We start from the raw sequence: 25517 nt of genomic DNA on the forward strand, positions 1-25517 counted from the left end.
CGGTAGTAATATATAACCAGACAAACAGTTGGATAGTTCCACATTATAGAGTAGTACTCAGCCATTTCCTCAAAGTCTATGATCCCGACCCGTTTCCTCCCTTCCTTTCTTGGTGTTTATGAAGGGATTGCTTATAGGCCGGAGCGGTGCCAGGGATGATCACTCAAGACTCCCGTGGCAGTAGAGGAGAAAGTGGAGCGCTGTGTAACCAGAGCAGTGGGGGGACGGATGACTGCTGACTTCACTATCTTATCCAGATTATGCCTAGACCGAAGGACCAAGCTTAACTATTGAAATAAGAAGTTCGCTGATCCCCCTTCGATTGTAGTCACATGCCAACACTGGAGACACTGCTCTGCAAAGCACAGGACCGGAGAAAGCCTGATTCCAAGATGTCACTTGTTCAACAGCTTGCTTGCTGTAGTTTCAATACAATCAGGAGATTATCACTGCAGGACTAGGTGTCACTTGCAAGACCATTTGTTGGGTGAAGAGAATGGGGCATCAGACTGCACTGCTCGCCTGTCAGAATTATGTACCAGAGGAATCCAAGTCGATGTAATAATAAAATAGACTTTATTTCTACGCGTTTCGTGGTGATCACACCACTTCCTCAGGACAGTCTATAAGGTATAGACTGTCCTGAGGAAGTGGTGTGATCACCACAAAACGCTTAGAAATAAAGTCTATTTTATTATTACATCGACTTGGATTCCTCTGGTACATAATTCTGACAGGCGAGCAGCGCAGTCTGATGCCCCATTCTCTTCACCCAACAAAGGATCATTGTTTCGGGGTTTGCAGCAGCCGCCAATGCTAAGTACAGTGGTTGTGTCTTACACAACCCCAATAGGTGAGTGAATTTGATTTATCTTTCACATATATTTCCTTTATCTCAGATAAGACCCTATGTGCGCTCTATATTTCTTCTAGTTAACTTGCAAGACCAGTCAGATTAATCTGTGTAACCCGGCCCCGCAATAAGTGGCAGGTTGCTGACAATATACAGTGTACACAGGAAGCTGCCAATCAAGGGTGTGGGCGGGGTTATACAAAGCTCAGCATTGTGAGCACTGCTGCATCTACAGCAGAGCAAACTGGGATTTTATCAAAACTGAGCAGTCCAGTAAGTGAAACATCGCTGGAATCAGTCTCTCTGCCCCTACAACATGCTGCTCTCCGATTACATAGCAAAAACCTGCTGATAGATTTTCTTTAAGTGATTAAAACGATAGCCTGAGCATAAGGAGATAGTATATAAGTTTTAGGACACTGCACAGAAAATCCACTTACCAGGTATTGGGGTTGCTGGATAATTTATAGGGCTTTTCCAAAGGAGGTTTGCTCATTCCTTTTCAAATGCCATCTCAGTGCATATTTAAAGGCGGGCAAGTTCAGCTCTGTATTCTTGACTTGAGTACTAACATTGCTTCTTAAGTTATAAGCATCTAGTTCTTTTTACTAGAAAACTTGAATCACCAGTAAAGGCGGCTATCCCCTTCATGACTGGGTGATTTTCCATTTTTACGTTTTCCTTTTTTCTCCCACGAGCCCTAGCTTTTCTATCTGTGAGTCGGCATAGCCATATCAGGTCTTGTTTTTTTGTGGGCTGAGTTGTAGTCTTGAATGACTCCATTCACTTTACTATATAATGTACTGAAAAACAGGAAAAGTTCCTAGTGAAATGGTGGGAAAAAAAAAGACCTCTCAATTCTGCAATTATTTTTTGGGTTTTATTTTTATGGCTTTCATAGTGCAACAAAAAATGGCCTGTCAAAATGATTCTTCAAGTCAGAACAATTATGGCAATTCCAAACTTCTATAGTGTTTTTTTTTTTTTTTTTCAGTAGTCCAAAAAGTTGGAACTTTGTTAAAAAAAATTAAATGGTTGGTGTTACCATTTTTTGAGACCTGCTTTTTTTATTTTTCTGTTGATGCAGATGTGCGAGGTCTTTTTTTCTGCGGTTTTATTAATACGATTTTGGAGTATATATGATGTTTTGATAGCTTTTTATTGCATTTTTTTTTTTGTCGAGAGTGAAGCGACCTACATTTTATGTTTATTTTACCTTCTATATGGCTATTAAAACTAAAATAACTCACCTGACTAAAGGAAAGGCAGCATGACAGCTCGGCATCATCCTCTATGCAGGAGACTGTAATGCAATGGTAGATGGAAAGTTATACATGGGGGGGTAGATAAGTCAGTTCATGTTTAGTCTATTTGGAGCTGATTTTCTGTTTATTAAACTTTTCATATTATTTGCATTTTATTATTTCAGCTTACTGGGGTGAATGATAAAATGGCCGAGTATAGCAGTACAGCTGGAGTGACATCAGTAAATGCAGCCTTAATGCACACATTGCAGAGACACCGAGATATACTGCAGGTAAGTGACATGAACAGGAGAACTCTGGCAACTACGAATACTATTTTTCTTAAGATTACACAATTACAAAAACATGGCTGCTTTCTTCCTACAACTCCACCTCACTTGACCATGGGTTTTATCTGATATCTGCTCAATTGTAGTAAATTTGGCCTATGCTGCAATACTACTCAACCTGTGATCATATGTGTTGTTGTTTCTAGAAGAAAGGAGCCACTTTTCTTATTCTGCACAACCCCATTATTGTGGGGTTTACTGACATCTGGATATGCGCTGATCTTCACAAAGGAAAACCACTGTTCCACTTATGGACAGCTGTGGTGGGGGGCTTTGCACAAACCTATTACCAAACGCTTGCCTATACAAAGCTGGGGAAAGTCAAGTGAGGTATTTCAGTACAAAACAAAAAAATGCCTCTTTTTTTTTTTTTTTTTGCAAAAGTGACCAAAGATCTGCAGGCAGGCGCATTGCTTGTCACTATTGTTGAGCGAGCACTAAAATGCTCGGGTGCTCGAAGCTCGGGCCGAGCTCGCCGTGATACTCGGTTGCTCGACCCGAGCAATGAACCCAATGTTAGTCTATGGGAGACTCGAGCATTTTTGCGGCGGCACCCCCGGCAGTCTCTTAAAAGCCTAACAAGTGCCCAAGACGATAGTGACAGTGCTCAAATGACATGGGGACAGCATGGGGATTGCCCCAGGAAGCATTTCTGACCCCCAGGTCACTGCTGTCAACAACGTGGTCAGAGGTATTAAGCCACTGTTAAGGGGTCACAATGAAACGTTCAAAAACTAAACTGAAAGTGCTTTCCTGTGAAATATGTTAAGGAAGTTCCTTTCCAGGGTAAAGACTTGTGTATAAGGTAAAATAAATAACCCCCCCAAAAAATACTTCTCCACACCTTGGGCTATGTTCACAAGTAGCATTTTTTATGCGTTTTTGCACTTTTGTATTGCTTTCAACCGTGACAAATGCATTCACCGGGAAATGTCATTTTAACATTTTACAACCTTATCTGGCCATGTGCTGTGTGACACACGCATACAGTGCTGAAAAGACATGGGAACAGCATGCGGAAGACCCCTTGAAGCATCTCTGACGCCCAGGTCACTGCCTAAAAGTGTGCCCATCAGAAGTCATCCTTGCCGCATCAGAAGATGCAGACTTGCAACTATCCCCGTGCAAGTTCTTGTCCCAGGGCAGTGTTCAATTGTACCTCCCCATTCCTTGCAATGCAAGCGCAAATATGCAGCCAACCATCCACCCCCAGGCTGCAATACCATACTGCTAGCTTGCTTGCACTTGAAATTGGACCTTTTAGGCATGTGAAGGCGGAATCTGGCCACCACGTCATGGCTGCGTTGGCGGCCTGGTATCCATACTCAGTCCCCAGCTGCCCAGCGGCCGGGTGTCCACACTCGGTCCCCAGCCGCCAGGGGGCTGCCGGGTGTCCATACTTGCTCCCCAGCCGCCCCGCGGCCGGGTGTCCACACACGGTCCCCAGCCGCCTGGGGGCAGCCGGGTGTCCATAAATGGTCCCCAGCCGCCCCTATTTCTCCTTGGAACATCCCCCAACACACTTTTCTTAGCCCGGCCTGCTTTAGGGCAGCATTGGACGAGCCCACCAGAGAACCAGACTCCTCCGGTGGGCCCTGGCTTCTCCATCAGGGGAGTTGAGAGTGCCAAGGTGAGGAGCATGATGATGATGATGATAGAAGTTAACATCTGCTTTGTTTTCTTGGAATGCAAGCGCATGTATGTAGTAGCGGCTAGGCCTGAGGTGGTCAGCGTTTTGGCGCATATCCTACCTCCTCCGAGGATTGCTGGATGTTTTCCTGCTACTATCCCAGTTCTATGACTCCCATTAAAACAAAGCTTCAGGTGATAAATGATGGATGAGGTAGTGGCAAAGGAGAAAGAGCAGGAGGAACAGGGACCATTCACATCAATATCAGGCCAGTCAACCACATATATCTTGTAGGATATGTTTCTGTAACAAAAGGAGCGGTTCGGCTACACAGTTATAGGGCATACAGTGAGCGCAATGCCTACCAAAAATTTTGAGGCACTCCAATGCCCCTTAGAAATGACATGGAGGTCAGAGGGCCTTAACTAAACTGTTTTTTCCATTTATAGCAACTGGGTCTCCTGTACACTGTTGGCCTAAGCAGTGAATGGAAGGCTTTCCAAAAATTATGAGGAACTGCAATGCCCCTTGAAACAGACGTGGATTACAGCGTACTAAAAACCTTCTACCCATTATTGGGGAGTGGGTCTCCCTTAGTTTTTGCCTTTGCATTGAAAAGCAAAAGCTGACTAAAATTAGGAGGAAATGCAATGCCCGTTGGAAGAGTTGAGGAGGTTAGAGGTAATTAAAAACAACATTTCAATGCCCCTTGGAAGAGCTGTGGAGTTCAGAGTGGCTTAAGAAGACGGTTTTAATGCCCCTTTGAAGAGACGTGGAGGTCACAGTAGCTTAACAAGACTGTTTTAATGCCCTACGGAAAAGACGTGGAGGTCCCAGTAGCTTAACAAGACTCTTTCAATGCCCCTCGGAAAAGTGGTGGAGGTCGCAGTAGCTTAACAGGACGGTTTTAATGCCCCTCAGAAGAGACGTGGAGGTCCCAGTAGCTTAACAAGACGCTTTTAATGCCCCTCAGAAGAGACGTGGAGGTCGATGTAGCTTAACAAGACGGTTTTAATGCCCGTCAGAAGAGATTTGGAGGTCGATGTAGCTTAAGAAGACGGTTTTAATGCCCCTCAGAAGAGACGTGGAGGTCACAGCAGCTTAACAAGACGCTTTTAATGCCCCTTACAAGAGCCATACAGTACAGCATCTTAAAAATATTATTCCCATTATTGGGGAGTGGGTCTCCCACAGTCTTTGCTTATGCCTTCCAAGCAAAAGCTGACAAAAATAAGGACGGAGGAACTGTCAATAATGGCAACATGGACCACGGTCACCCTGGTGGTATAGTGGTGGTGGAGGCTGAGGATAAGGAGAAGAGCATAAAACAGCCGAAATGAGGAAGCGTATACCCATGTGTGGGTGTGAAGCGGTGCATGTGAATACACCTCCCGAAATAACACAGTGGATTTGACTTTGTTACTCTGCTGTCATTTGGTGGTGATGAGAAGTCTGGCCCATTCCAGCCCTTGTTCATTTTGATAAGGGTCAGCTTGTCAGTATTGTCAGTTGACAGGTGAGTGCGCTTATCAGTTATAATTCCCCCGGCGGCACTAAAAACACGCTCCGATAACACGCTAGTGGCAGGGCAGGCCAGTACCTCCAAGGCGTACAGAGCGAGTTCATTCCAAGTGTCCAGCTTGGATACCCAATAATTAAAAGGCACAGAGGAATCACGGAGGGCGCTGGTACGGTCGGCAAGGTACTCCCTCGCCATCTTTTGAAACTTTCCACTCCTTGTGAGAGTACCCCGCGCCTCAGGGCCTGTAAGCTGGGTGGGTCTCAGAAAACTGTCCCAGAACGTTGACAGTGTTCCCCTGCCTCTGCTGGATTGGAGTCGCCTCTCCCTCGCTTGTACGCCTTGGTTGGGCAACGAACTGTGACCTCTGCTGCTAGCGTGTTCAGATGGGAACTTTTTTAACAGTTCTGCAGCAAGGGCCTTCTGGCACTGCCCCATTTTTGTAGACCTCTCCACCTCAGGAATAAGAGAGTGAAAGTTCTCCTTATAGCGGGGGTGTAAAAATGTCACCAACCAGTAATGACTGTCACCCAACATTTTGACAACGCGAGGGTCACGGTTAAGGCAGCGTAACATAAAGTCAGCCATGCGTGCCAGACTGGTAACGGGCAAGACTTCCGTGTCCTCACCAAGATGACGACTGACCATGCTCTCCTCCTCCTCCTCCTCCCCCCTGTCCTCAGGCCACCCACGCTGAACCGACGGTATGACAGTTGTACAGGTACTACCGTCTACAGCGCATTATACAAGCTCCTGTTCTTCCTCCTCCTCCTCTCCCTCATTGTCCCCCAATGCACGTTGGGATGAGATGAGGCTGGGCTGTGTGTAATCGACCGCTACGGCTTCTTGATCCATCTCATCATACTCTGGCTGCAATGCCTCCTCTTAATTCTCTGCAGAGAGCGTTGCAAAAGACAGACAAATGGAATGCTGACGCTAATGATGGCGTCATCGCCACTCACCATCTGGGTGGACTCCTCAAAGTTTGTGAAGATGGTACAGATGTCAGACATCCAGGTCCACTCCTGAGGTCTTATGTGTGGAGTCTGAATATCGACGGCCTTGTTGCAGCTGGTACTCCACAACTGCTCTCTTCTGCTCACAAATCCTTTGCAACATGTGGAGGGTAGAGTTCCAACGTGTGGGGACATCACACACCAGTCGGTGTGACGGAAGCTGCAAACGCTGCTGCAACATAGCAAGGGCGGCGGAAGCTGTAGCCGACTTGCGAAAATGAGCTGACAGGCGGCGTACTTTGACGAGCAGATCTGGCAAGTCGGGTTCGATTTAAGAAACCGCTGAACCATGAGGTTAAGCACATGAGCCAAGCATGGTACGTGTGTGATCTCGCCTCGCCTCAGAGCCGCCTCCAGGTTACGGCCATTGTCACACACGACCATGCCTGGATGTAGGTTCAGCGGTCTCAGCCACAGATCTGCCTGCTCTTTCACAGCTGTCCACAACTCTCAAGCAGTGTGAGGTTTCTCACCTAAGCTTATGAGTTTCAGCACAGCCTGTTGCCGCTTGGCGGAGGCAGTACTGCAGTGCTTCCAGCTTGTAACTGATGTGTTGATATCTGAGATGGAGGCTGAACATGAGGAGGAGGAGGAGGATGATGCGCATGAGCTGTACACTGTGGGGGCAACTCTGACTGACATAGGGCCCGCAATCCTCGGTGTGAGGAGGATGTGTTCCGTCCCAAGGTCTGACTGGGTCCCGGCTTCCACTATGTTTACCCAGTGTGCCGTCAGGGAGATGTACCGTCCCTGGCCACAAGCACTTGTCCACGTGTCCGTTGTCAGGTCGACTCTCCCAGTAACTGCGTTGTTGAGGGCACAGCAGATGTTTTGGGACACGTGCTTGTGTAATGCGAGGATGACACACCGGGCAAAATAGTGTCGGCTGGGGACTGAGTACTGAGGGATGGCCACCGCCATAAGGTTGCGGAAGGATTCCATCACCACCAGCCTAAAAGGCAGCGTTTCCAAAGCAAGCTGTCGTGAAATGTGCGATTTTAGGACTGTGGCCTGTGGGGCATTAGCTGCGAATTTCCACTTACGTTCATAGGTCTGGGATATGGACAATTGAACGCTGCGGTGGGACGTGGATGTGGACTTTGATGCTGTTTCTTGAGAAACTGTCATAACAAGTGAAGACTGAGAGGAGGGGGCATCTTTGCATGCAGTGTGAACAGGGGATTGCCTTGCACACACAACAGGGGGTTCTATTGCACGCACAACAGCGGAAGAAGCAGTGGTGACACCCGCTGACACTGGTCGTGGACCCTGGGGTTCGCCCCACAAAGTCGGGTGCTTTGCTGCCATGTGCCTGATCATGCTGGTGGTGGTCAGGCTGGTAGTTTTGTCACCCCTGCTGATGCTGGCATGGCAGGTGGTACAAATGGCCTTTTTGGGGGTTATCAGCAGAGTCTTTAAAAAAATTCCAGACTCTGGAAGACCTACCGCTTGTACTGGCAACTTCCCTCATGTTGGTGTTACTGGGAACGGTTGCCCACCTTCTGTCTGCGGCCACCACACTGCTTCTTCCTGCCTGTTGGGGTACTCTGCCTCCCTCCCCCTGTGTGCTGCTGGCCTCACTCTGCGTGTCCTCCTGCCACGTTGGGTCAGTTACTATATCATCCACCACCTCCTCCTCTTCCACTTGCGCACCACGATCCTCCTCCTCACTTCCTGGCAATTGTGTCTCATCATCATCCACCTCTTGTGACAAATTGCCAGCGTCGACTTCCTGTGCCTGTTCAAATATTTGGGCATCGCTACATGGGATCTCCTCTTCCACCACTTCAAGCGGAGCAGGTGAGGGGCACAAATCTGGAAATGGACCAGTGAACAGCTCTTCAGAGTGTCCAAGTGTGGGATCAGTTGCTGTCTGACGACACTCGGCATGGTGGGAGGAAGGCGCATCAGAGTGAGGAGGAGTATGCGGTCGAGACTCACGGCTACTAAGAGTCGACTGTGTGGAAGACAGACCGGAGGTGGTGGTGCCCAGGTAACTGGAAGTATTATCTGCCATCCAATTAATAACCTGTTCACACTGATCAGTTCGCAATACTGGTGTTGTTCTGTGCTTCCCTAGTAATTCGGTCAAGAAGTGGGAGCGAGAAGATGTGGCTGTTGGTTGTGGCACATTTTCACCTTGGCCACGGCCCCGTCCTCTGCACGCACCATCACCAGAACGTCCACTTCCACGTCCCTAGCCACGCGCCTTGCCCATTGTAAAGGAAGTAAAATAGATTACACTCGCACTATCAATGGAAAAAGGGTAAAAAAAAGGAGATTAGAACCGTGGAAGAGGAAAACCACAGTTCTATTTCTCTGGCCTACACCCGACTCTTTTAAACAATCTGAACAATCAGGGAGAAACTATTACTGTTTTTCTTTACTGTAAAAATACCAAAAGCTGAATAATAGAGATTTCTTACCGTGGAACAGCAAAACCACAGTTATAATTTACTGGTGTATACCAGACTTTTTTAAATAGATATATTTGCGGCTGAACAGTGAGCGACACACTTTTTTTTTTTTTTTTTTAGATACAAATGGCCCAAAAGTGGATAATAGAGAGGTTTGAACTGTGGAACTGCATAACCACACTTGTATTTCTCGGGCCTACACCAGACTATTTTCAACTGATGTATTTGTGTCTGAACAATCAGGAGACACCAAAAGGTTAATAAGACGGGTATTTGTACAGTGTGAAGGAGGAAAAAAAAATGGAGGATTTAGATGAAAAAAAAAAAAAAGATTTTACCTGGCCCCTGAGACCTGGAGCTAAGTCCAGCAATTTCAGCAACAGGAGCACACAGGACTGTAATGCTGCGTTTGCTGGTATAACCACTGCGTCTCCTATACAGCCTGCCTGCCTGATATATGGGATGGATATTATTCCTGAGAAGGACGGTTTGTTTGATCTGGCCGCCTTTACAGACCCTACACTAACTATTTTGCAGTATATATCTCTCCCTAAATCAGCAGCGCTGTCCCTACACTGTCTGATCCGGAGCGACTGTGTCCAAGATGGCGGCGCCCGGTTTTAAATACTCGAGGTGACGCTGTGCGGCCAGCCAATCACTGTAATGCCCACAACCAACATGGCTGCGGCATTACCGTGACTGGCTGGCAATCTCTGCATGTTCATTGGCTCTGTAAAGAGCGCCAAACATGCAGGGCGGAGACCCGAGCTCCCGCCTGAGTAACCCGGAAATGCTCGGTGCTCGCCGAGCATCCCGAGTAGTGAGATGCTGGGGCGAGTACCGAACAGTGTCGAGCATGCTCGCTCAAACTACTTGTCACTTTTTGATTGGTTTCTCAGTTAAGTAGGTATAGATAGTTATATAGTTGACTTTCATATCATATTTTTGTTCCAATAAATTTAGTAACAATTTATATATCAAAAACAAGGATATGAGGACATTATAAAGCTGGGGCTATGACTTTTGTCATAACACACTACGTGTGCCCAAAAATCAATTTATTTCACTGCTGCATCGTAGTATAGTGAAAAGGGTCACATTCTGACAAGCAAGACGGCAAAAAATCCAACTGGTTCTGACTTTTTGCAACTTGCTTGTCATGTTGCTTTGTGGGATGTAGCGCGACTCTATTCACTTGCTGCATTGTATCAAAAGGCAACCAGATCTTTGGTCATGCTGCGGGCACAGTCACTGCGCTGCCCCAGCCTTGGGCTGTATTCATGTAGCGTTTGACTATGCGATCAGTGGCTCAGTTGCAGCTCTTGTCCGCACCCCTGCAAAATGGGATTTGGGCCTATGCGACGACTGGGCCATTGACTATAATGATACAGACGGAGTCAAAGTGTGCTCTGTTGTGCATCATTTTTGGGCGTATACACCTATTAGAGGAGGGCAGCAATGGACTACGTCTTGATACCTGCCTCCTATAGGGCTATACCCTCCAATAGGGCATACGGCTGAAAAAAATGCACAACAGCACCTTGTGACTCCTTCTGTATCATTATAGTCAATGGCCAAGTCAGCGATGTGCCCGAATCCCATTTTGTAGGGGTGTATATATAAGACCCTGAACATAGTGGCAAATGCTATGTGAACCCAGCCATGTTATAAACTTACGTTTGAACGTTATTTTGCTGCTTACAACTAGATACAGCTTTTCTCACTGTAACATCTTCTGGCTCCTGTTTATAATGACAGCTGTGATGGATCAAAACAGTCACCAATGAACCACATAAATTTTAATGGAGTTTGACAGTTTTCTGGTGTTTTTGACTGAAGTATGGTATTGCACTATTACCAACAAAGTAATGAATAGAAGCTAGATCATTTTTTTTTAGTTCTACTTGTGTACAAAAAACGTTTGTTTCACACAGCGGTTTGTGTTAAAAACAGCATTATGGTATACTTTGTAAACTAAGGTAAAAGTGTCTACTGGAGTCAGTGTTGTGTTACAGCAACACAATCCTAAATACAATTTAGATATGTATAAAAACATGGGGCCTATCTAATCATTTGTGGTTTACATGAATTTGGTGTAAAATGAAAAGTGCCATTTATTTCTGTCTTTAAGTTTTTGTGACTTTTCTGCATCAAAAGTCGCAAATCCTTTAAGAATTCCCCCAAAAAATGCACTAAATTGAAAACTCCTCTAAAAACCTTACACCAGGAGTAGGGGTCTCCAACACGCGGCCTGCGAGGCTCCATTGTGCGTCACCCATGTCTGAGGATGCACATTCAATTGAATTGTATCTCTGCGTAGAAACCATCTCTCTGCACCGCAATACCTATACCAGTCACTGGCCAATCACAGGCTGGCAGCTGACGTAGTTGCACCCGTCACGGCAGTGCATGATGTCACTGTTGTGTTCTGCGCCGACCGTGGAAGAGGAAGAGGACGCTGTTCCCCGAGGAAGTGAGGTCGGGTGAGAAGATTTTTTTTTTTTAATGTGTATGTGAAAAAATGGCATATTGAGGGACATTATTACAAGAAGTGGACCAGGATGGGGACATTGCTACAAGAAGGGGACCAGAATGGGAGACATTATTTCAAGATGGAGACATTACACCAACCATTAAACAGACAAAATCTAAGATAAAAAGACAAAATTAACATATACCTTGCTATAAGTAAATAAAAAACAATAGTGATTATAAATAACATAGGGTACCTAGTAAACACTGTTTTTCATCAAAAAAAGGCGTAAAAGCCATTCCACCAGCGCCAAGGAGTGCCCAACCGGGACGGTCCTTACTTTTAATTGCATTTATTAGTCAAGAGTGGAAGTCTTACTATGACAGTTTCATATAGGAAAGGAGACATTGCTGTGACTGACAAACAAGAAACACTGGAAGCCTTGCTGTATAGAGAACTTTGCCATTACTTTTGAAGTGTTGGGGGCACTGCCTTGACAGGTGGGGAAAAGTGTGAGACTGTGCTGCGTCTGTCAGCGAGAGATTAATAACTTCTGGTGTGTATTGAGGAGACAGGCAGACACACTGCTGTGACTGCGATTAAAAGGAGGGCTTTATTGTGTTTACTGTGGGGTGTTAAGTGTCATTTTTGGTTCAAACTTTTAGTTTCTGAGCCCATTTAGAAGAACTGACCTGCAGCACTAAACATAATTTAGTAGTCTGTTTACACAGGCAGGCCTCTTAAAAAGCATAATCATTTTCCCGACAAGCAAGCGTTTTTCTCTTTCCTCGGGTGATTTAGCAGCCTGTTTACACTGCAAGATTATTGTTAAATGGGCACTCCTAGGAAAGTTCATTTTACGATTTACCCAGCCTTGATCTAGATATTATCTAGACGTAAAAAGGAGCTGTGATAAGTGTGTGTTCATATCTGAAAACTGTTTTATAGTTTACATGCAGAGATAATCTTCATAAATAATGCAGAAACTCTATAAATGCAGTATATTACCCCACACACAGCATTACATATCCTGGCGAGGCTTGGTTTGGTGATTTCGATTTGTCCCCCACCATCAGAATGAAGGGCAGCAGTGTTAGTAGATAAACTTATCCCGTTTGCATATTCTTCCTACTCGTTACTAGAGATGAGTGAACCCGAACCTCCACGGGTCCGCTCATCTCTACTCGGTTCCTTTCCCTACTTTGCTCCAATCTAATAGGAGTAGATCCAACAATCCATTTCTTTGAAGATCACCCAAATGCGTAAGACACAGTGCAGAAAAAAAATGTCAAAAATCCAGAGTTCCCTTCATTATACAGGTCTCGGCAGTCCGTCCTTCATAGATCTATAAGTTTAACTGATGTCATCACATACTTTGGTGTGAAATCTCCATCTCTTATCGCGTTGTATAGGTCATTGGGTTTCCATTACTCCAGGGAATGTCCGTTTTGAAGTATCTGATAACTCTCCTGCATGGAAAACAAAGTAGAAGAAAGAAATGAAAAATGCCTAGATGTCTGTTTCTAGCAAAATGCTCTGCTTCCTAGTTCTGATTTCCTCCTTATTACATATTAATCTTCGTGCTTGTAACGAATAATGCAGCCCAGTTATTAATAGATGAGATTATTGTTTTACAGGATTACACACATGAATTCCACAAAACAAAAGCTAATTTCCAGGCAATTCGAGAAAGAGAAGACCTCCTGGGATCAGTGCGGAAGGATATTGAGTAAGTCACAAATGATGTTAGGGCGTCGGAGCCGATGGCTGCAGTGGTCAGTGCTGAGTGCTGCTTTCTTGGCAAAGCTTTATAGCTCCGATATTACAGCGCATTCCTGCTTTCCTTTTATGTTATTTCAGTGCTGCTTTCTACACAGCGATCTGCTATTCAGCATCTCAGGACGTCTCTAGTTTATGGTATTAGTATTTTTAGACCGTGTGTCGTAACTTAAGAAGGAATCCAGTATCTACAATTACTCCATCTGCATTTAAAGGAATTGTAGATTTAGATGTGATAGCAGATTATTAGCTGTAGTGAAAATAATAAAAGACCCATAGAAGTCACAGGAGGCCTAACATCTCCATGTACTGAAGTCCCAGTGCACAAGTTCATTTCATGGGGTTATCCAAATACAGTGAACCCTCTCTAATAAAACAGATGTTTCACTAGGTCCCTCTTTTTTGAACGGACTACTCACCAATTTTCACACCACTATTGAATATTTGTCTTAAAAAGATTTCATTGTATCTGTAAGTACACTAGTCTGGTACTGGGTGGATGATCATTTTCATCCCATTAAAGAATTTTTCCTTGTTCTGATTGTACTTTTGAAAATCCATATAATTTTTGATGGATGTAAGATTAACCACTTCGCGCCAGAGCCTGTTTTTGCCTTCGTGACCGGGCCAATTTTTTCAATTCTGACCACTGTCACTTTATGAAGTAATTACTCTGGAACGCTTCAACGTATTCCCCTGATTCTGAGACTGTTTTTTCATGACATATTGTACTTCATGATAGTGGTAAAATTTCTTCCATATAACTTGCGTTTATTTGTGAAAAAATCGGAAATTTGGCGAAAATTTTGCAATTTTCAAACTTTGAATTTTCATGCCCTTAAATCAGAGAGATATGTCACACAAAATAGTTAATAAATAACATTTCCCACATGTCTACTTTACATCAGCACAATTTTGGAACCAAAATTTTTTTTTGTTAGGGAGCTATAAGGGTTAAAAGTTGACCAGCGATTTCTCATTTTTCCAACAAAATTTACAAAAACATTTTTTTAGGGACCACATCATATTTGAAGTCACTTTGAGGGGTCTTTATGACAGAAAATACCCAAAATTGACACCATTCTAAAAACTGCACCCCTCAAGGTGCTCAAAACCACATTCAAGAACTTTATTAACCCTTCAGGTGCTTCACAGGAATTTTTGGAATGTGGAAAAAAAAAATTAACATTTAACTTTTTTCACAAAAATGTTACTTTAGACCCAATTTTTTTTATTTTCACAGGGGTAACAGGAAAAAATGGACCCCAAATTTTTTTGTGCAATTTCTCTTGAGCGTGCTGATACCCCATATGTGAGGGAAAACCACTGTTTGGGCGCACTGCAGGGTTCGGAAGGGAAGGAGCGCCATTAAACTTTTTGAATGTAAAATTTGTCTGAATAATTAGCAGACGCCATGTTGCGTTTGGAGAGCTCCTGATGTGCCTAAACAGTGGAAACCCCCCACAAGTGACACCATTTTGGAAACTAGACCCCTTAGGGAACTTATCTAGATGTGTGGTGAGCACCTTGAACCCCAAGGTGCTTCACAGAAGTTTATAATATTGAGCTGTAAAAATAAAATTTTCACATTTTTCCCACAAAACCGTTTTTCATCCCTTAATTTTGCATTATCATAAGGGTAATAGGATAAATTGCACCATGAAATTTGTTGTGCAATTTCTCCTGAACACGCTGATACCCCATATGTGGAGGCAAATTACTGTTTGGGCGCATGGCAGGGTTTGAAAGGGAAGGAGCGCCATTTGACTTTTTGAATGTAAAATTTGTTTGAATAATTAGCGGACGCCATGTCACATTTGTGGAGCCCCTAATGTGTCTAAACAGCGGAAACCCCCCACAAGTGCCACCATTTTGGAAACTAGACCCCTTAGGGAACTTATCTAGATGTGTGGTGAGCACCTTGCACCCCCAGCTGCTTCACAGAAGTTTATAATATTGAGCCGTGAAAATAAAATTTTCACATTTTTCCCATAAAAAATGTTTTTCATCCCCTAATTTTGCATTATCATAAGGATAACCGGAGAAATTGCACCATGAAATTTGTTGTACAATTTCTCCTGAGTACGCCGATACCCCATATGTGGGGGAAAACCACTGCTTTGGTGTACGGCAGGGTTCGGAAGAGAAAGGAGCGCTATGTTGGCTGGGATAGGCAGCAGACACCATGTCACATTTGAAGAGTCGCTGACATGCCAAAACAGCAGAAACCTCCACAAATGACCCCATTTTGTAAACTACACCTCTCAAGGAATTCATCTAGGGAAGTAGTGAGTATTTTTTAATTTTTAAATTTATACCATTGGGCAGTGAAAAAATCATAATTATATTTTTACCACAAAAAAATGTTTTACCCTCAGATTTTACATTTTCAAACAGGGCAATGGGTAAAAATGGTGCCGAAATGTGTCACACAATTTCTTCTAAAAGTGTCAATACCCCATATGTGGCTGTATCGTACCGCTTAGCCATACGGTGAGATCTGGGGGGGACGGAGTGCTATTTGACAATTGGAGAACAAATTATTGTAGAATAGGCATTTGGATTTGGGAGCACAAAATTTTCTGAATTTCTTTTGGGGGGCAAGGGTCATTTTGCTTTTCCAGAGCCTTTCTGCTACCAGTAACTTGGAAGTCCCTTATATTTTTAACAGATGACGGACCTGAGTGGGGACTAGCTTTTTTTGAGGACTGAGTTGAAGCTTTTATTGGGAACATTTTACGTAACATTTATCCGGCGCTCTAGGCTGAGCACTTACATCGGGGTTTCCATCTAAATTTCCAAGTGATGTAATTCAGATGAAACCCCTGCAGGATCCATTCACTGTAATGAGGCAGCAGAGTTACTCTGGACACCGTCTGGCCTCAGTGTAGCGGTGTCCTTTTTTTCAGAAGTGCACAAAACTGTGGCCAACCGCACTTTTATGCACGCCTAAAACAAATGACACCGTGGGATCCCAGGCTAGACGGCATCCACAGTGGCCTATATCTGTCTCATTACAGGGAATCTTCCGTCATGGGTTCCGGCTGAATCATGTATTTCAGAGATTTACACGGAAACTCTGGTGTAAGTGCTCAGCGCAGAGCACAGGATAAATGTGGGCAGAGCCTTACTGGGATCTTTGGGGACATAATAAACAAATCAGTAACAGGTGAATAATATTTGTTTTATTTATTTTTTACGCCGTTCCTAGTGTGATATAACTGATTAGATTACTTTATTCTTCGGGTCGGTGTGATTACAGAGATACCAGATTGATATCGGGTTTTTATGACTGACAGCTGTCACACACTAAAAGACGCTTTTTTTGCAAAATCTAGTTTTTGCATCACCATATTTTGAGAGCTATAATTTTTCCATATTTCGGCCGACGGAGTCATGTGACGGCTTGTTTTTTGCGGGACGAGTTGACATTTTTATTGGTACCATTTTTGGGGACGTGACATTTTTTGATCGCTTTCTATTCCGTTTTTTGGGAGGTAAAATTAACAAAAACAAACAATTCAGGAATTGTTTTTTGAGTTTTTTTTTTATGCCGTTCTGCATGTGGTAAAAGTGATCAGGCAGCGTTATTCTTCGGGTCAGTACGTTTACAGCGATACTACACTTACTGTATTTTTTTTATGTTTTGGCGCTTTTACACAATAAAACTATTTTATAGAAAAAAATATTTTTTTTGCATTGCTTTATTCTGAGCGCTATAACTTTTTTATTTTTCGGCTGATGGAGCTGTATGGCGGCTTTTTTTTTGCGTAACAAGATGACGTTTTCAGTGGTACCATTTTTATTTCTATTTTGTTTTTTGATCGCATTTTTTTCCACTTTTTGTTTGGCAATATGATGAAAAAGCATATTTTTTTGCTCCGTTTTTTATTTATTTTTATTACGGTGTGCACAGAAGGAGTTAATTAGTGTGACAGTTTTATAGCTCGGGTTGTTTCGGACGCGGCGATACCAAATATGTGTACTTTTTTTGGTTTTGTAAAAATATACGGATTTATTGGTTTAATATTTTATTTATTTATTTTTATTTATTTTGTGATTTTTTTATTAATAGTTTAAAAACTTTTTTTTTACTTTTTTTCACATTTTTTCTTAGTCCCTGTATGCGACATTAATTTTTATTTTTCTGATCTCTGATCTCATGTAATGTAATAGACATATATTACATTACATGAGATCTTCCCTGACTGTTTCAGTCAGTCTCCTGTCTGGCTACAGCTGCAGCTGAGCCAGACAGGACACCATATATGGCAGAGCTGGAGGCGGTCATGTGACCTCCAGCTGCCATAGCAACCCCAGGTCCTGGAAGGACTCGGAGGTCTTTGGAGAGGTAAGTTGACGACCCCCTCTCCTCCTGCTGTCTCCTATATGCCGCGATCACAATAGATCACAGCATATAGAAGACAGCTAAGGGTTAACATCACTGGGACCTGATCTAATCAGGTCCCGATGATGTCCCCTGTCAGAGCTAACGCTCTGCACCGGAATCGCAGCGCTTGCAGGACCCTGGGGGTCCTGAGCGCTGCGAGACCACCCACCGTTTTTAAACGTCGGCGCTGCACAGAGCCCGGCAAGCGCCGACGTTTATCTACAGTGGGCGGTCGGGAACCGGTTAAAAAAAATCTTTTAAAGAGGTTTTCTCATCTTCTATCTCCAGGAGTAAATCGCTTCTCTGCCTCCCGGTTGCCAGGGGGCAGTGCGCTCCTGATTGACACTTTGGACCCGTGGTTTGGAAAAACTAATGATCCAAATTGTGTGTTCTACCAGTCTGCAATAAGAGTCCGCTCTGCCTCAGAATCAGAGGTACACAAGGGCATTGAAGCCGGCAGGATCCAGCCCGCTTCAGGCCGCTCTTGCAGGCGCCATAGAAGGAACCTGTAAGGGCTGCATTTCTTGCTTAGGAGTCTGGCCACCTCTGATAGACTGGAGGGGTTGGTAACCTGGGCAATGAGCAGTAAACAATTAAAGCTCCTTCCTTTCTTGAATGAAGAATATTTTTAAAGAAGCACTTCCATCAAAATATTTATCCTTTTAATCTCTTAACAACCACCGATACGCCTTTTAACGGTGGTCATTAAGGGGCCTTATTCCCCAGCGCCGCTTTCTAACAGTGCTGAGGAATAAGTGAATAGGGCCCTCAGTTGGCATAATTCCCGCGGGTGACAACTAACACCCTGTGGCATCGGCCTCGGCCAGTTTTGTTATCGATCGAGGATGATTAACCCTTTAAATATCGCTGTCAATTGTGACAGCGTTATCTCAGTGGTTAACAGGGGGTGAAAAGACCCTCTTTGATAGGATCGACCCCCTCCCCCCAACGATAATCGCGGATACCGATCATTGCCATTATACCCTGATGCCATCTGATGACCCCAGGGTACGGTGGCCTGTAATATATGCTATAAGCAGGGTCTTACAGCGCAGATGGTGAGTCACTGACAGGTCTCCAGCACTGCTGTACAAGAGTACTGCAATGCATGAGACAAGCTATCAAAGTAAAAAATATACATGTCCCACAGTGGGACTAAGTGAAATAAAAAATGTAAAAAAACACACAAAAATCACTATAAGCCATTTCGCCATTAAAAACGCAGCATTTGCGGTAAAACAAAAATAAAACAAAAAACGGTCACACAATTGGTATCTCCGTGTCCAGAACGACCCAATCTATAAAACTGGAACGTTATTTATTCCGTATGGCGAACACCATAAAAAAAAATAAAAAACACCAAAGATGTTGCTTTTTCATCATACTGAAACACAAAATTTAATAAAAAGCGATCAAAACCTCACATGTATAAATGAAAACTCCAAACCATCCTGCAAAAAACAAACCTAAATATGGCTCATTCAGCAAAAAAGAAAACAGTTACTGCTCTCAGAATATGGTGATGCAAAAACAAATTCATTTTTGTAAAATATTGTTTCTAGTCTGTAAAAACAGAAAAGCTTAAAAAAATATATTAATCTGGTATCTCTGTAATCGTACTGACCCGATGAAAAAATTGCTTTTTCTGCATGGTGAACCGTGCAGAAAATAAAAACAATAACTGAATTGCTGGTTTTTGTTTGTTCTTCGTCTGAAAAATCTGATTAAAAAGCAATCAAAAATTACTTTGTGCCCTAAAATCGTAGCAAAACAATCTCCAACTTTTTGCACAAAAAAATAAGCCCTCACAGCTCTGTTTGCCAAAAAATAAAAAAGGTACAGCTCTGACTATGGAGACAAAAAAAAATATTATTTTTTAATTAAAAAGCATTTTTAGTGTGTGATAGCAGCAAAACATAAAAAGCTGATATACATCTGATATCGCTGTAATCTCACCGACCCGAAGAATAAATCCACCTCATCACTTATACCACGCTGTGAACTGTGCAAAAATAAAAATAAGGACTATTCTTCTACTTCTCTCTATATGTTCACTCTGCCTTCCAAAAATCGAACAACACTCGGCTCACTGAGCGCTTACTTTGGGGTTTCCATGTAAATCCCAAGAATGCAATTCAGATGAAACCCCCGAGGGAACCACTCACTTAGGCAGATGGAGTCACTTTGAACTGGTCTCTGTTCCGGCTCTGTCCCATCATTTTAGGCTTCTTTTTAGCGCACAAGTGTGGACGACCACAGATCTGTGCATGCCTGAAAATGCGGATACCACCAGATCAGAGTCCAAAGTATCTCCATCTGCCTCATTAGACTGAGTGCTTCTGTCAGGGGTTTGAATTGCATTTTTTGTGGGATTTACACAGAAACCAGTATGTAAGTGCTCAGTGTAGACCACAAGAATGTGATCTCAGCCTTTTCCTGAAAGCGATCAAAAAACGTTACGTACCCCAAAATGTTATTAATAAAAACTCTAAGTTATCCCTCACAAAACCAGCCTCCACTCAGGTCTGTCATCTGTCATTGGATCTATATGGGGTCCCACATTACTGCTAGAACAAAGACTACGGAAAAGTGATACGGCTCCCACCCCCTCACATAAAATCCAGTGAATTCTGCGCTCCCAAATCCAAATCTCCACTTCTTTTGAGCGCCACTGTGCCTAAACCGCAGTAAGCGGCCACATATTTGGCATTATTGTAGTGGAGAGAGCGCACTTGAAGGAAATCTGACAGGTCCCCCATGCCTCCAGAACCACAAGCAGTTGGGTCTGCATATATAAACACCCTGCCTAACAATCCCTGTATTACATTACATGCATAAACAGATCTTTAGAAAAAGTATTTCTAAAGTCCGTTTATGATATGTAAATTATGGCTTTGACTAATCGGTGGGGCATTAGTGTCCCCAGACTAGTCGCCCTATATGGGGTCACTTGGGAGGGTTTCTGCTGTTCTGGCACCTCAGGGGGCTCGGCAATTGGAGCCTACAATCTATTCGAATGGAAGCTGCGTTCTAAAATCCAAGTATCACTTCTTCCCATCCGATCCCTGCCATGTGCCCAAACAGCAATTTTGACTACGTATGGGGCATCATTACATTTAGGAGAAATTGCGTAACAAATTTTGGGGTCCATTTTCACCTGTTAGCCATCGTGAAAATTACTAATTTGGGACTAAAATAACATTTTAGTGGAAAATACATATCATAATTTTCGTTTTCGCATCCACATTTTAAAAAGTTCTGTAAGGCACCTACAGGCGTAACACGCTCCTGGATGAATTCCTTGATGGGTCTAGCTTCCAAAATGGGGTCACTTGTGGGGGTTTCTTCTGTTGTGGTACCTCAGGGGTTCTGCAAATGAGACACGGTGTCTGCAATCTATTCCAGCCAAATTTACATTCCAAGTACCAAATGTCGCTTCTTTCTTCCTTGTCCAAGCATAACTTTTTGACTACATGTGGGGTATCACCACGCTCAGAAGAAAGTGGGTAACAAACTGTGTTGTCCACTTTTTCGTGTTACCTCTTGAAAGAGGGAAACATTTGGGGCTAAAGCAACACTTTCATGAAAAAAATGAAAATTTTCCTTATGATGACCTAATCAAATTCTGTGTAATACCTGTGAGTTCAAAATCCTCACTATACACCTGGATAAAATAGTTTAGGGGTGTAGTTTCCAAAATAGGGTCACTTGTGGGGGATTCTGCTTTTTAGGCATCTTAGGGGCCCTGCAAATGCAACATGACGCCCACAATCTATTTCAACCAAATTTATGTTCCAAAATTCAAATGGTGCTCCTTCCCTTCCAAGCCCGGCCGATGGTCCAAACAGAGGTTTCTGGCCACATGTGGAGTATCCACACGCTGATACTGCATTAATGATGATTGCAATGTATTAAGAGGATAAAAATTTTGATGGCGTGCTTCTTTAATAGCAAGTGAATTGCAAAGCTGTTTGTTTTTGCAAGTGCATTGCAATTTTAGCATTTAGAAAGATAATTCAACTCCTTTAAAGTTTCTTACCATATTTTTGTGCTCCGCCAAGCATATATTTTTGACTCGTAAAAAAATGTTTTCCAACCTATATCATGGCAGAGTCCTAAATGTTAATGGTTAAAATATATTTCTTTACATTTAACCACCTTTCTTCAAAAGAGAGAGTGAGAGAAAAATTGGACATTTTTTTTTTTACTTTGTCAGTGCAGGACATTTATGAACATATAGCTTTAAATTTCCATACGTGTTTGTCCTTTTTTTATTTATTTATTTTTTTTAAAGCTCCTGCATTAAATGTATACTGTATGCCAAGTGTACGCTTAAAGCTTGATGTGAATATAGCCATAGTGTTTTTCCACTAATGCTTCAGCCACCTACAGTGTCCCATCTAGTGTATCACAACTGTACAAAAATGGCTACCTAAGGTCTTATTAAAAGAGCTTCATCCAGCCTAATGGGGCCTTCATTGGGCCTTCAATGTACCACCGAATGTGGCCTCTGCCGAGGCATTGTTTTACGCCACACCGATTACTGTACAGCTATATATGTCTTCAGCACAGCAAGAATGAGAACTTCATTTTTATTTTTTTTGGATATTCTCTGCTGTTCATTTCTAGGCATTAGCTGATGTCGATGCTGGATATGACATGACCATTAAGCAGCACAATCATAAGCCACTAGATTACCAACCACTACACTGGATTATTTCTTGACAAGAATAATTGAAAGCTATAATATAGTTTTAATAAACTTTGCATCATCAGTAGTTCAGGCTGGTATAAGAAAGGTTGTAATATATCTTATAAGACGTACTGTTACGGAGAACCCACCACCTTTCCGATCTATCAGACACTTCTTCCTCTCCCCGTGCCTTATGAACTTGTCATCCACTCAGAAAAAAATCTAAAATCTGTCTTGCTCAGAGAAGACACAGCCTGTTATGTGCTATGGAGGATTGAGGCGTGGGGCTGGAGGATTGAGGAGCAGGGAGAGGAAATCGGCAGTGGAAAGATAGTGGTGAACTTTCTAACAAGTCTTTTACCTCACCCCAGAGCTGATTCACATCATGACAGCTCAGCTCTGCTGTATAATTTTCATGTTGCTTGTCTTTGTACTAAAAAAATGAATGAAGAGCAAGAATCCATCTCTGTGTACTGTTGTGTATGGGAGACGACATAGCAGCTAATCTCCTCCCGCAACTCCCAGTGAATTGCAAATTAAATGGAATCTGGCACCAGATTTTTGCCTCCTAAATAGAGAGCAGCATAATGTAGACAGATATGTAGTTTTGATAAAATCACTGTTTTTCTCAGCAGAAGATTCATTAGAGGACTAATACTTGCTACAATGTTGTACACTATATTTGAGTGCTGTATAACCCCGCCCCCCACCACTGATTGGCAGCTTTCTGCTTACACACAGTGTACACAGAAAGCTGCTAATCAGTAGTGTGGGCGTGATTATACAGAGCTCAATATTCAGAGAGCTGGTAAATATGCAGCAGAGAAAACAGGGATTTGATCAAAACTGCAAAATACAGCCCAGTAAGTGATAAATTGCTGGAATCTGTGTCTTTGCGCCTACATCATGCTGCTCTCAGATAGGGTAGCAAAAACCTGGTGATAGATTCCCTTTAAAAGATAACATGCAGAGGGGAAAACAGGTGAAAATACAGGATGCAAATCCTATAATGGGCAGATATAGTGTTACTCCTCTTCTACACACACAGGACATCTTGGTGTGAAAAGTTACTTGAAATTATGGTTACCCTTTAATACATGCTAATACTAGAGTAGTGCTTAGATCACCTAAGTATGAAGATTTCCTTCCATGTTGTGTCATCGTCACATAATCACAGGCTGGATGCTTAGCGGTATAATAAGTAAAATAATTGGGTGTATTCTGCTTTTTCAGATCTTATAAAACAGGCTCTGGCGTTAACAACAGGAGAACGGAGCTGTTCCTGAAAGAACACGAGCACCTTAGAAGGTAAGATGAAAGGTCTGCCTCCGCTCGGTCAGTCCTGATACCTTTGGAGTTAATGTGTGCAGTATAGATTTTAGCTTTCTGTGGCCTAATTGCCCTGCACAAACATCTAATAGTCAATAGGCTGACCCAGCAGCTATGCATGCAGAGCAGAGAGTTCATGCTTTACAGCAAAACGCACGTTCAGCAAGTTTAAGAATAGACCTCATTACAAGAATAGGGACTTCCTCGAAAGTAATGGGTCATCACAATTGTGCAGCCTCTCTGTTTCCAAATAACTTACCTACTAGAAACCTGTGTCTCTGTAGTGGGGACAGTCTCTGGTATTGAAGAAGCAGCATATTCCAAATTAAGAATCTGTAAAATGTTATTTATTCTTCCTGGTTTTACTTTGTGTCTCCCTTTATTTACTTTGATGTGGCCAACATTGATTATCTCACTCAGAAGTATAATATAAAGGAATAAGTAAATCACTTGGAATTCAAGTCCTTTCTACCTCATTTTGGAGGTTAGTGTGATATTTTATTGCAACTGGGACCTGATACTTGGAACATTGTCCAATGGTTTAATGCAATTTGTAGACACATAATTATACAGTCCCGCCCCCCTCCCCCCAATATATTACATGAAAACCCTCCACAACCAGACCAACCATAAAAAAACTTCAAGCCAACTCATGGGCAGAGACGTTGTAGGAGAATCCTTTTTTAACTCTGTGCTCTCCTTGGAATAAAGCTGTGAGTTTTTTTTAAAGGGAATCTGTCAGCAGGTTTTTGCTATGTAATCTGAGAGCACCATGATGTAGTTGGTGTCACTGGGCTGTTTTTTGCTGCTTCAATACAATCAATGTTTTATCAGCAGGAGATTATCACTACAGGACAACTGACCTCATGCGTACTACTCCACCCACACACTGATTAGCAGCTCTCTGTCACTATATAATGTACACAGTAAGCTGTGGTCTGGAAGGGGTTATACTCAGAATAACAACGAGCCGTGATACATCTGCAGCATAGGAAACTGTGACTCTGTCATAACGGCTGCACCCAGTATTCGAAATTATACATTGCTGGAGTCAGAGCCTCTGCCCCTACGTCACACTGCTGTCAGATTACTTAACATAAACCTGCTGACAGATTCCCAGTAAGGTCTGTCTGGTCAAGTTGTTGTGTTCTTCTAATATCTTGTACTGGTGACTACACCCTGCCATGCCCCCTGAAGAGTGCTATTTGCAGACATGGTGAGATGATATTTTTTCTTGCTTAATTATATTGTTGCCCCCCCCCCCACAATTACATTATTGTCAGCATACAATAGCCTTTCCTAGACCATCATAACTGGAAAACACAGTCCATGCTATGCTGCTATTTACCTGTGCCAGAATAGACCCTAAGTGAGGGCGGCTTTATTATAGTACACTGCCATCCATATAGAAAGTGATTTATGACTTCCCGCTGCCATTTCTGTCATTTATATGAAAGCCCTCGCTTTGTCTGTGTTAGATTTCTGCTTGCTATTATTCATCCTTCATTTTGTATTGTTTTAGAATGACATTTTGAAGTCTTCAAAACCAATTACTAGGTTTCTATAAAGTTAAATATTAATTATTTTTAACGTACACTGATTGTCTCACAAAAAATTGCTGCTGGCCTTGAGGCAAAAGTAGGTCTAACATGATACTAGATGGGCGTCACTTATATTGTGGCCATTAAATGTATACAACATGGGATTACCCCATTCACAATAGCTGATAGTTACAGCTCTCCTACTTCTCTTCCTGCTTAGTTACCTCTGCGCAGGGCACAGGGCATGCCTAGAAAACGCTCCAATAAAAATGGTGAAGTCTCC

General features: G+C 42.9%; 1 protein-coding gene across 3 annotated transcripts in view; it reads left to right on the top strand.

The window, feature by feature from the left end:
• Positions 1–25517, top strand: part of GOSR1 (golgi SNAP receptor complex member 1) — a 118451-nt gene that overhangs the window by 32044 nt on the left and 60890 nt on the right. For all 3 annotated transcript variants that reach the window (XM_073667976.1, XM_073667978.1, XM_073667977.1), the window contains exons 4-6: positions 2283–2390; positions 13140–13231; positions 23598–23672. In XM_073667976.1, coding sequence (XP_073524077.1) covers positions 2283–2390; positions 13140–13231; positions 23598–23672 — 275 coding nt within the window. The remainder of the gene's footprint in view (positions 1–2282; positions 2391–13139; positions 13232–23597; positions 23673–25517) is intronic.

The sequence above is a fragment of the Phyllobates terribilis genome, unplaced genomic scaffold (assembly GCF_046119375.1).
Source record: "Phyllobates terribilis strain yellow unplaced genomic scaffold, ASM4611937v1 Scaffold_2__4_contigs__length_985480577, whole genome shotgun sequence".
NCBI classification, from domain to species: Eukaryota; Metazoa; Chordata; class Amphibia; order Anura; family Dendrobatidae; genus Phyllobates; species Phyllobates terribilis.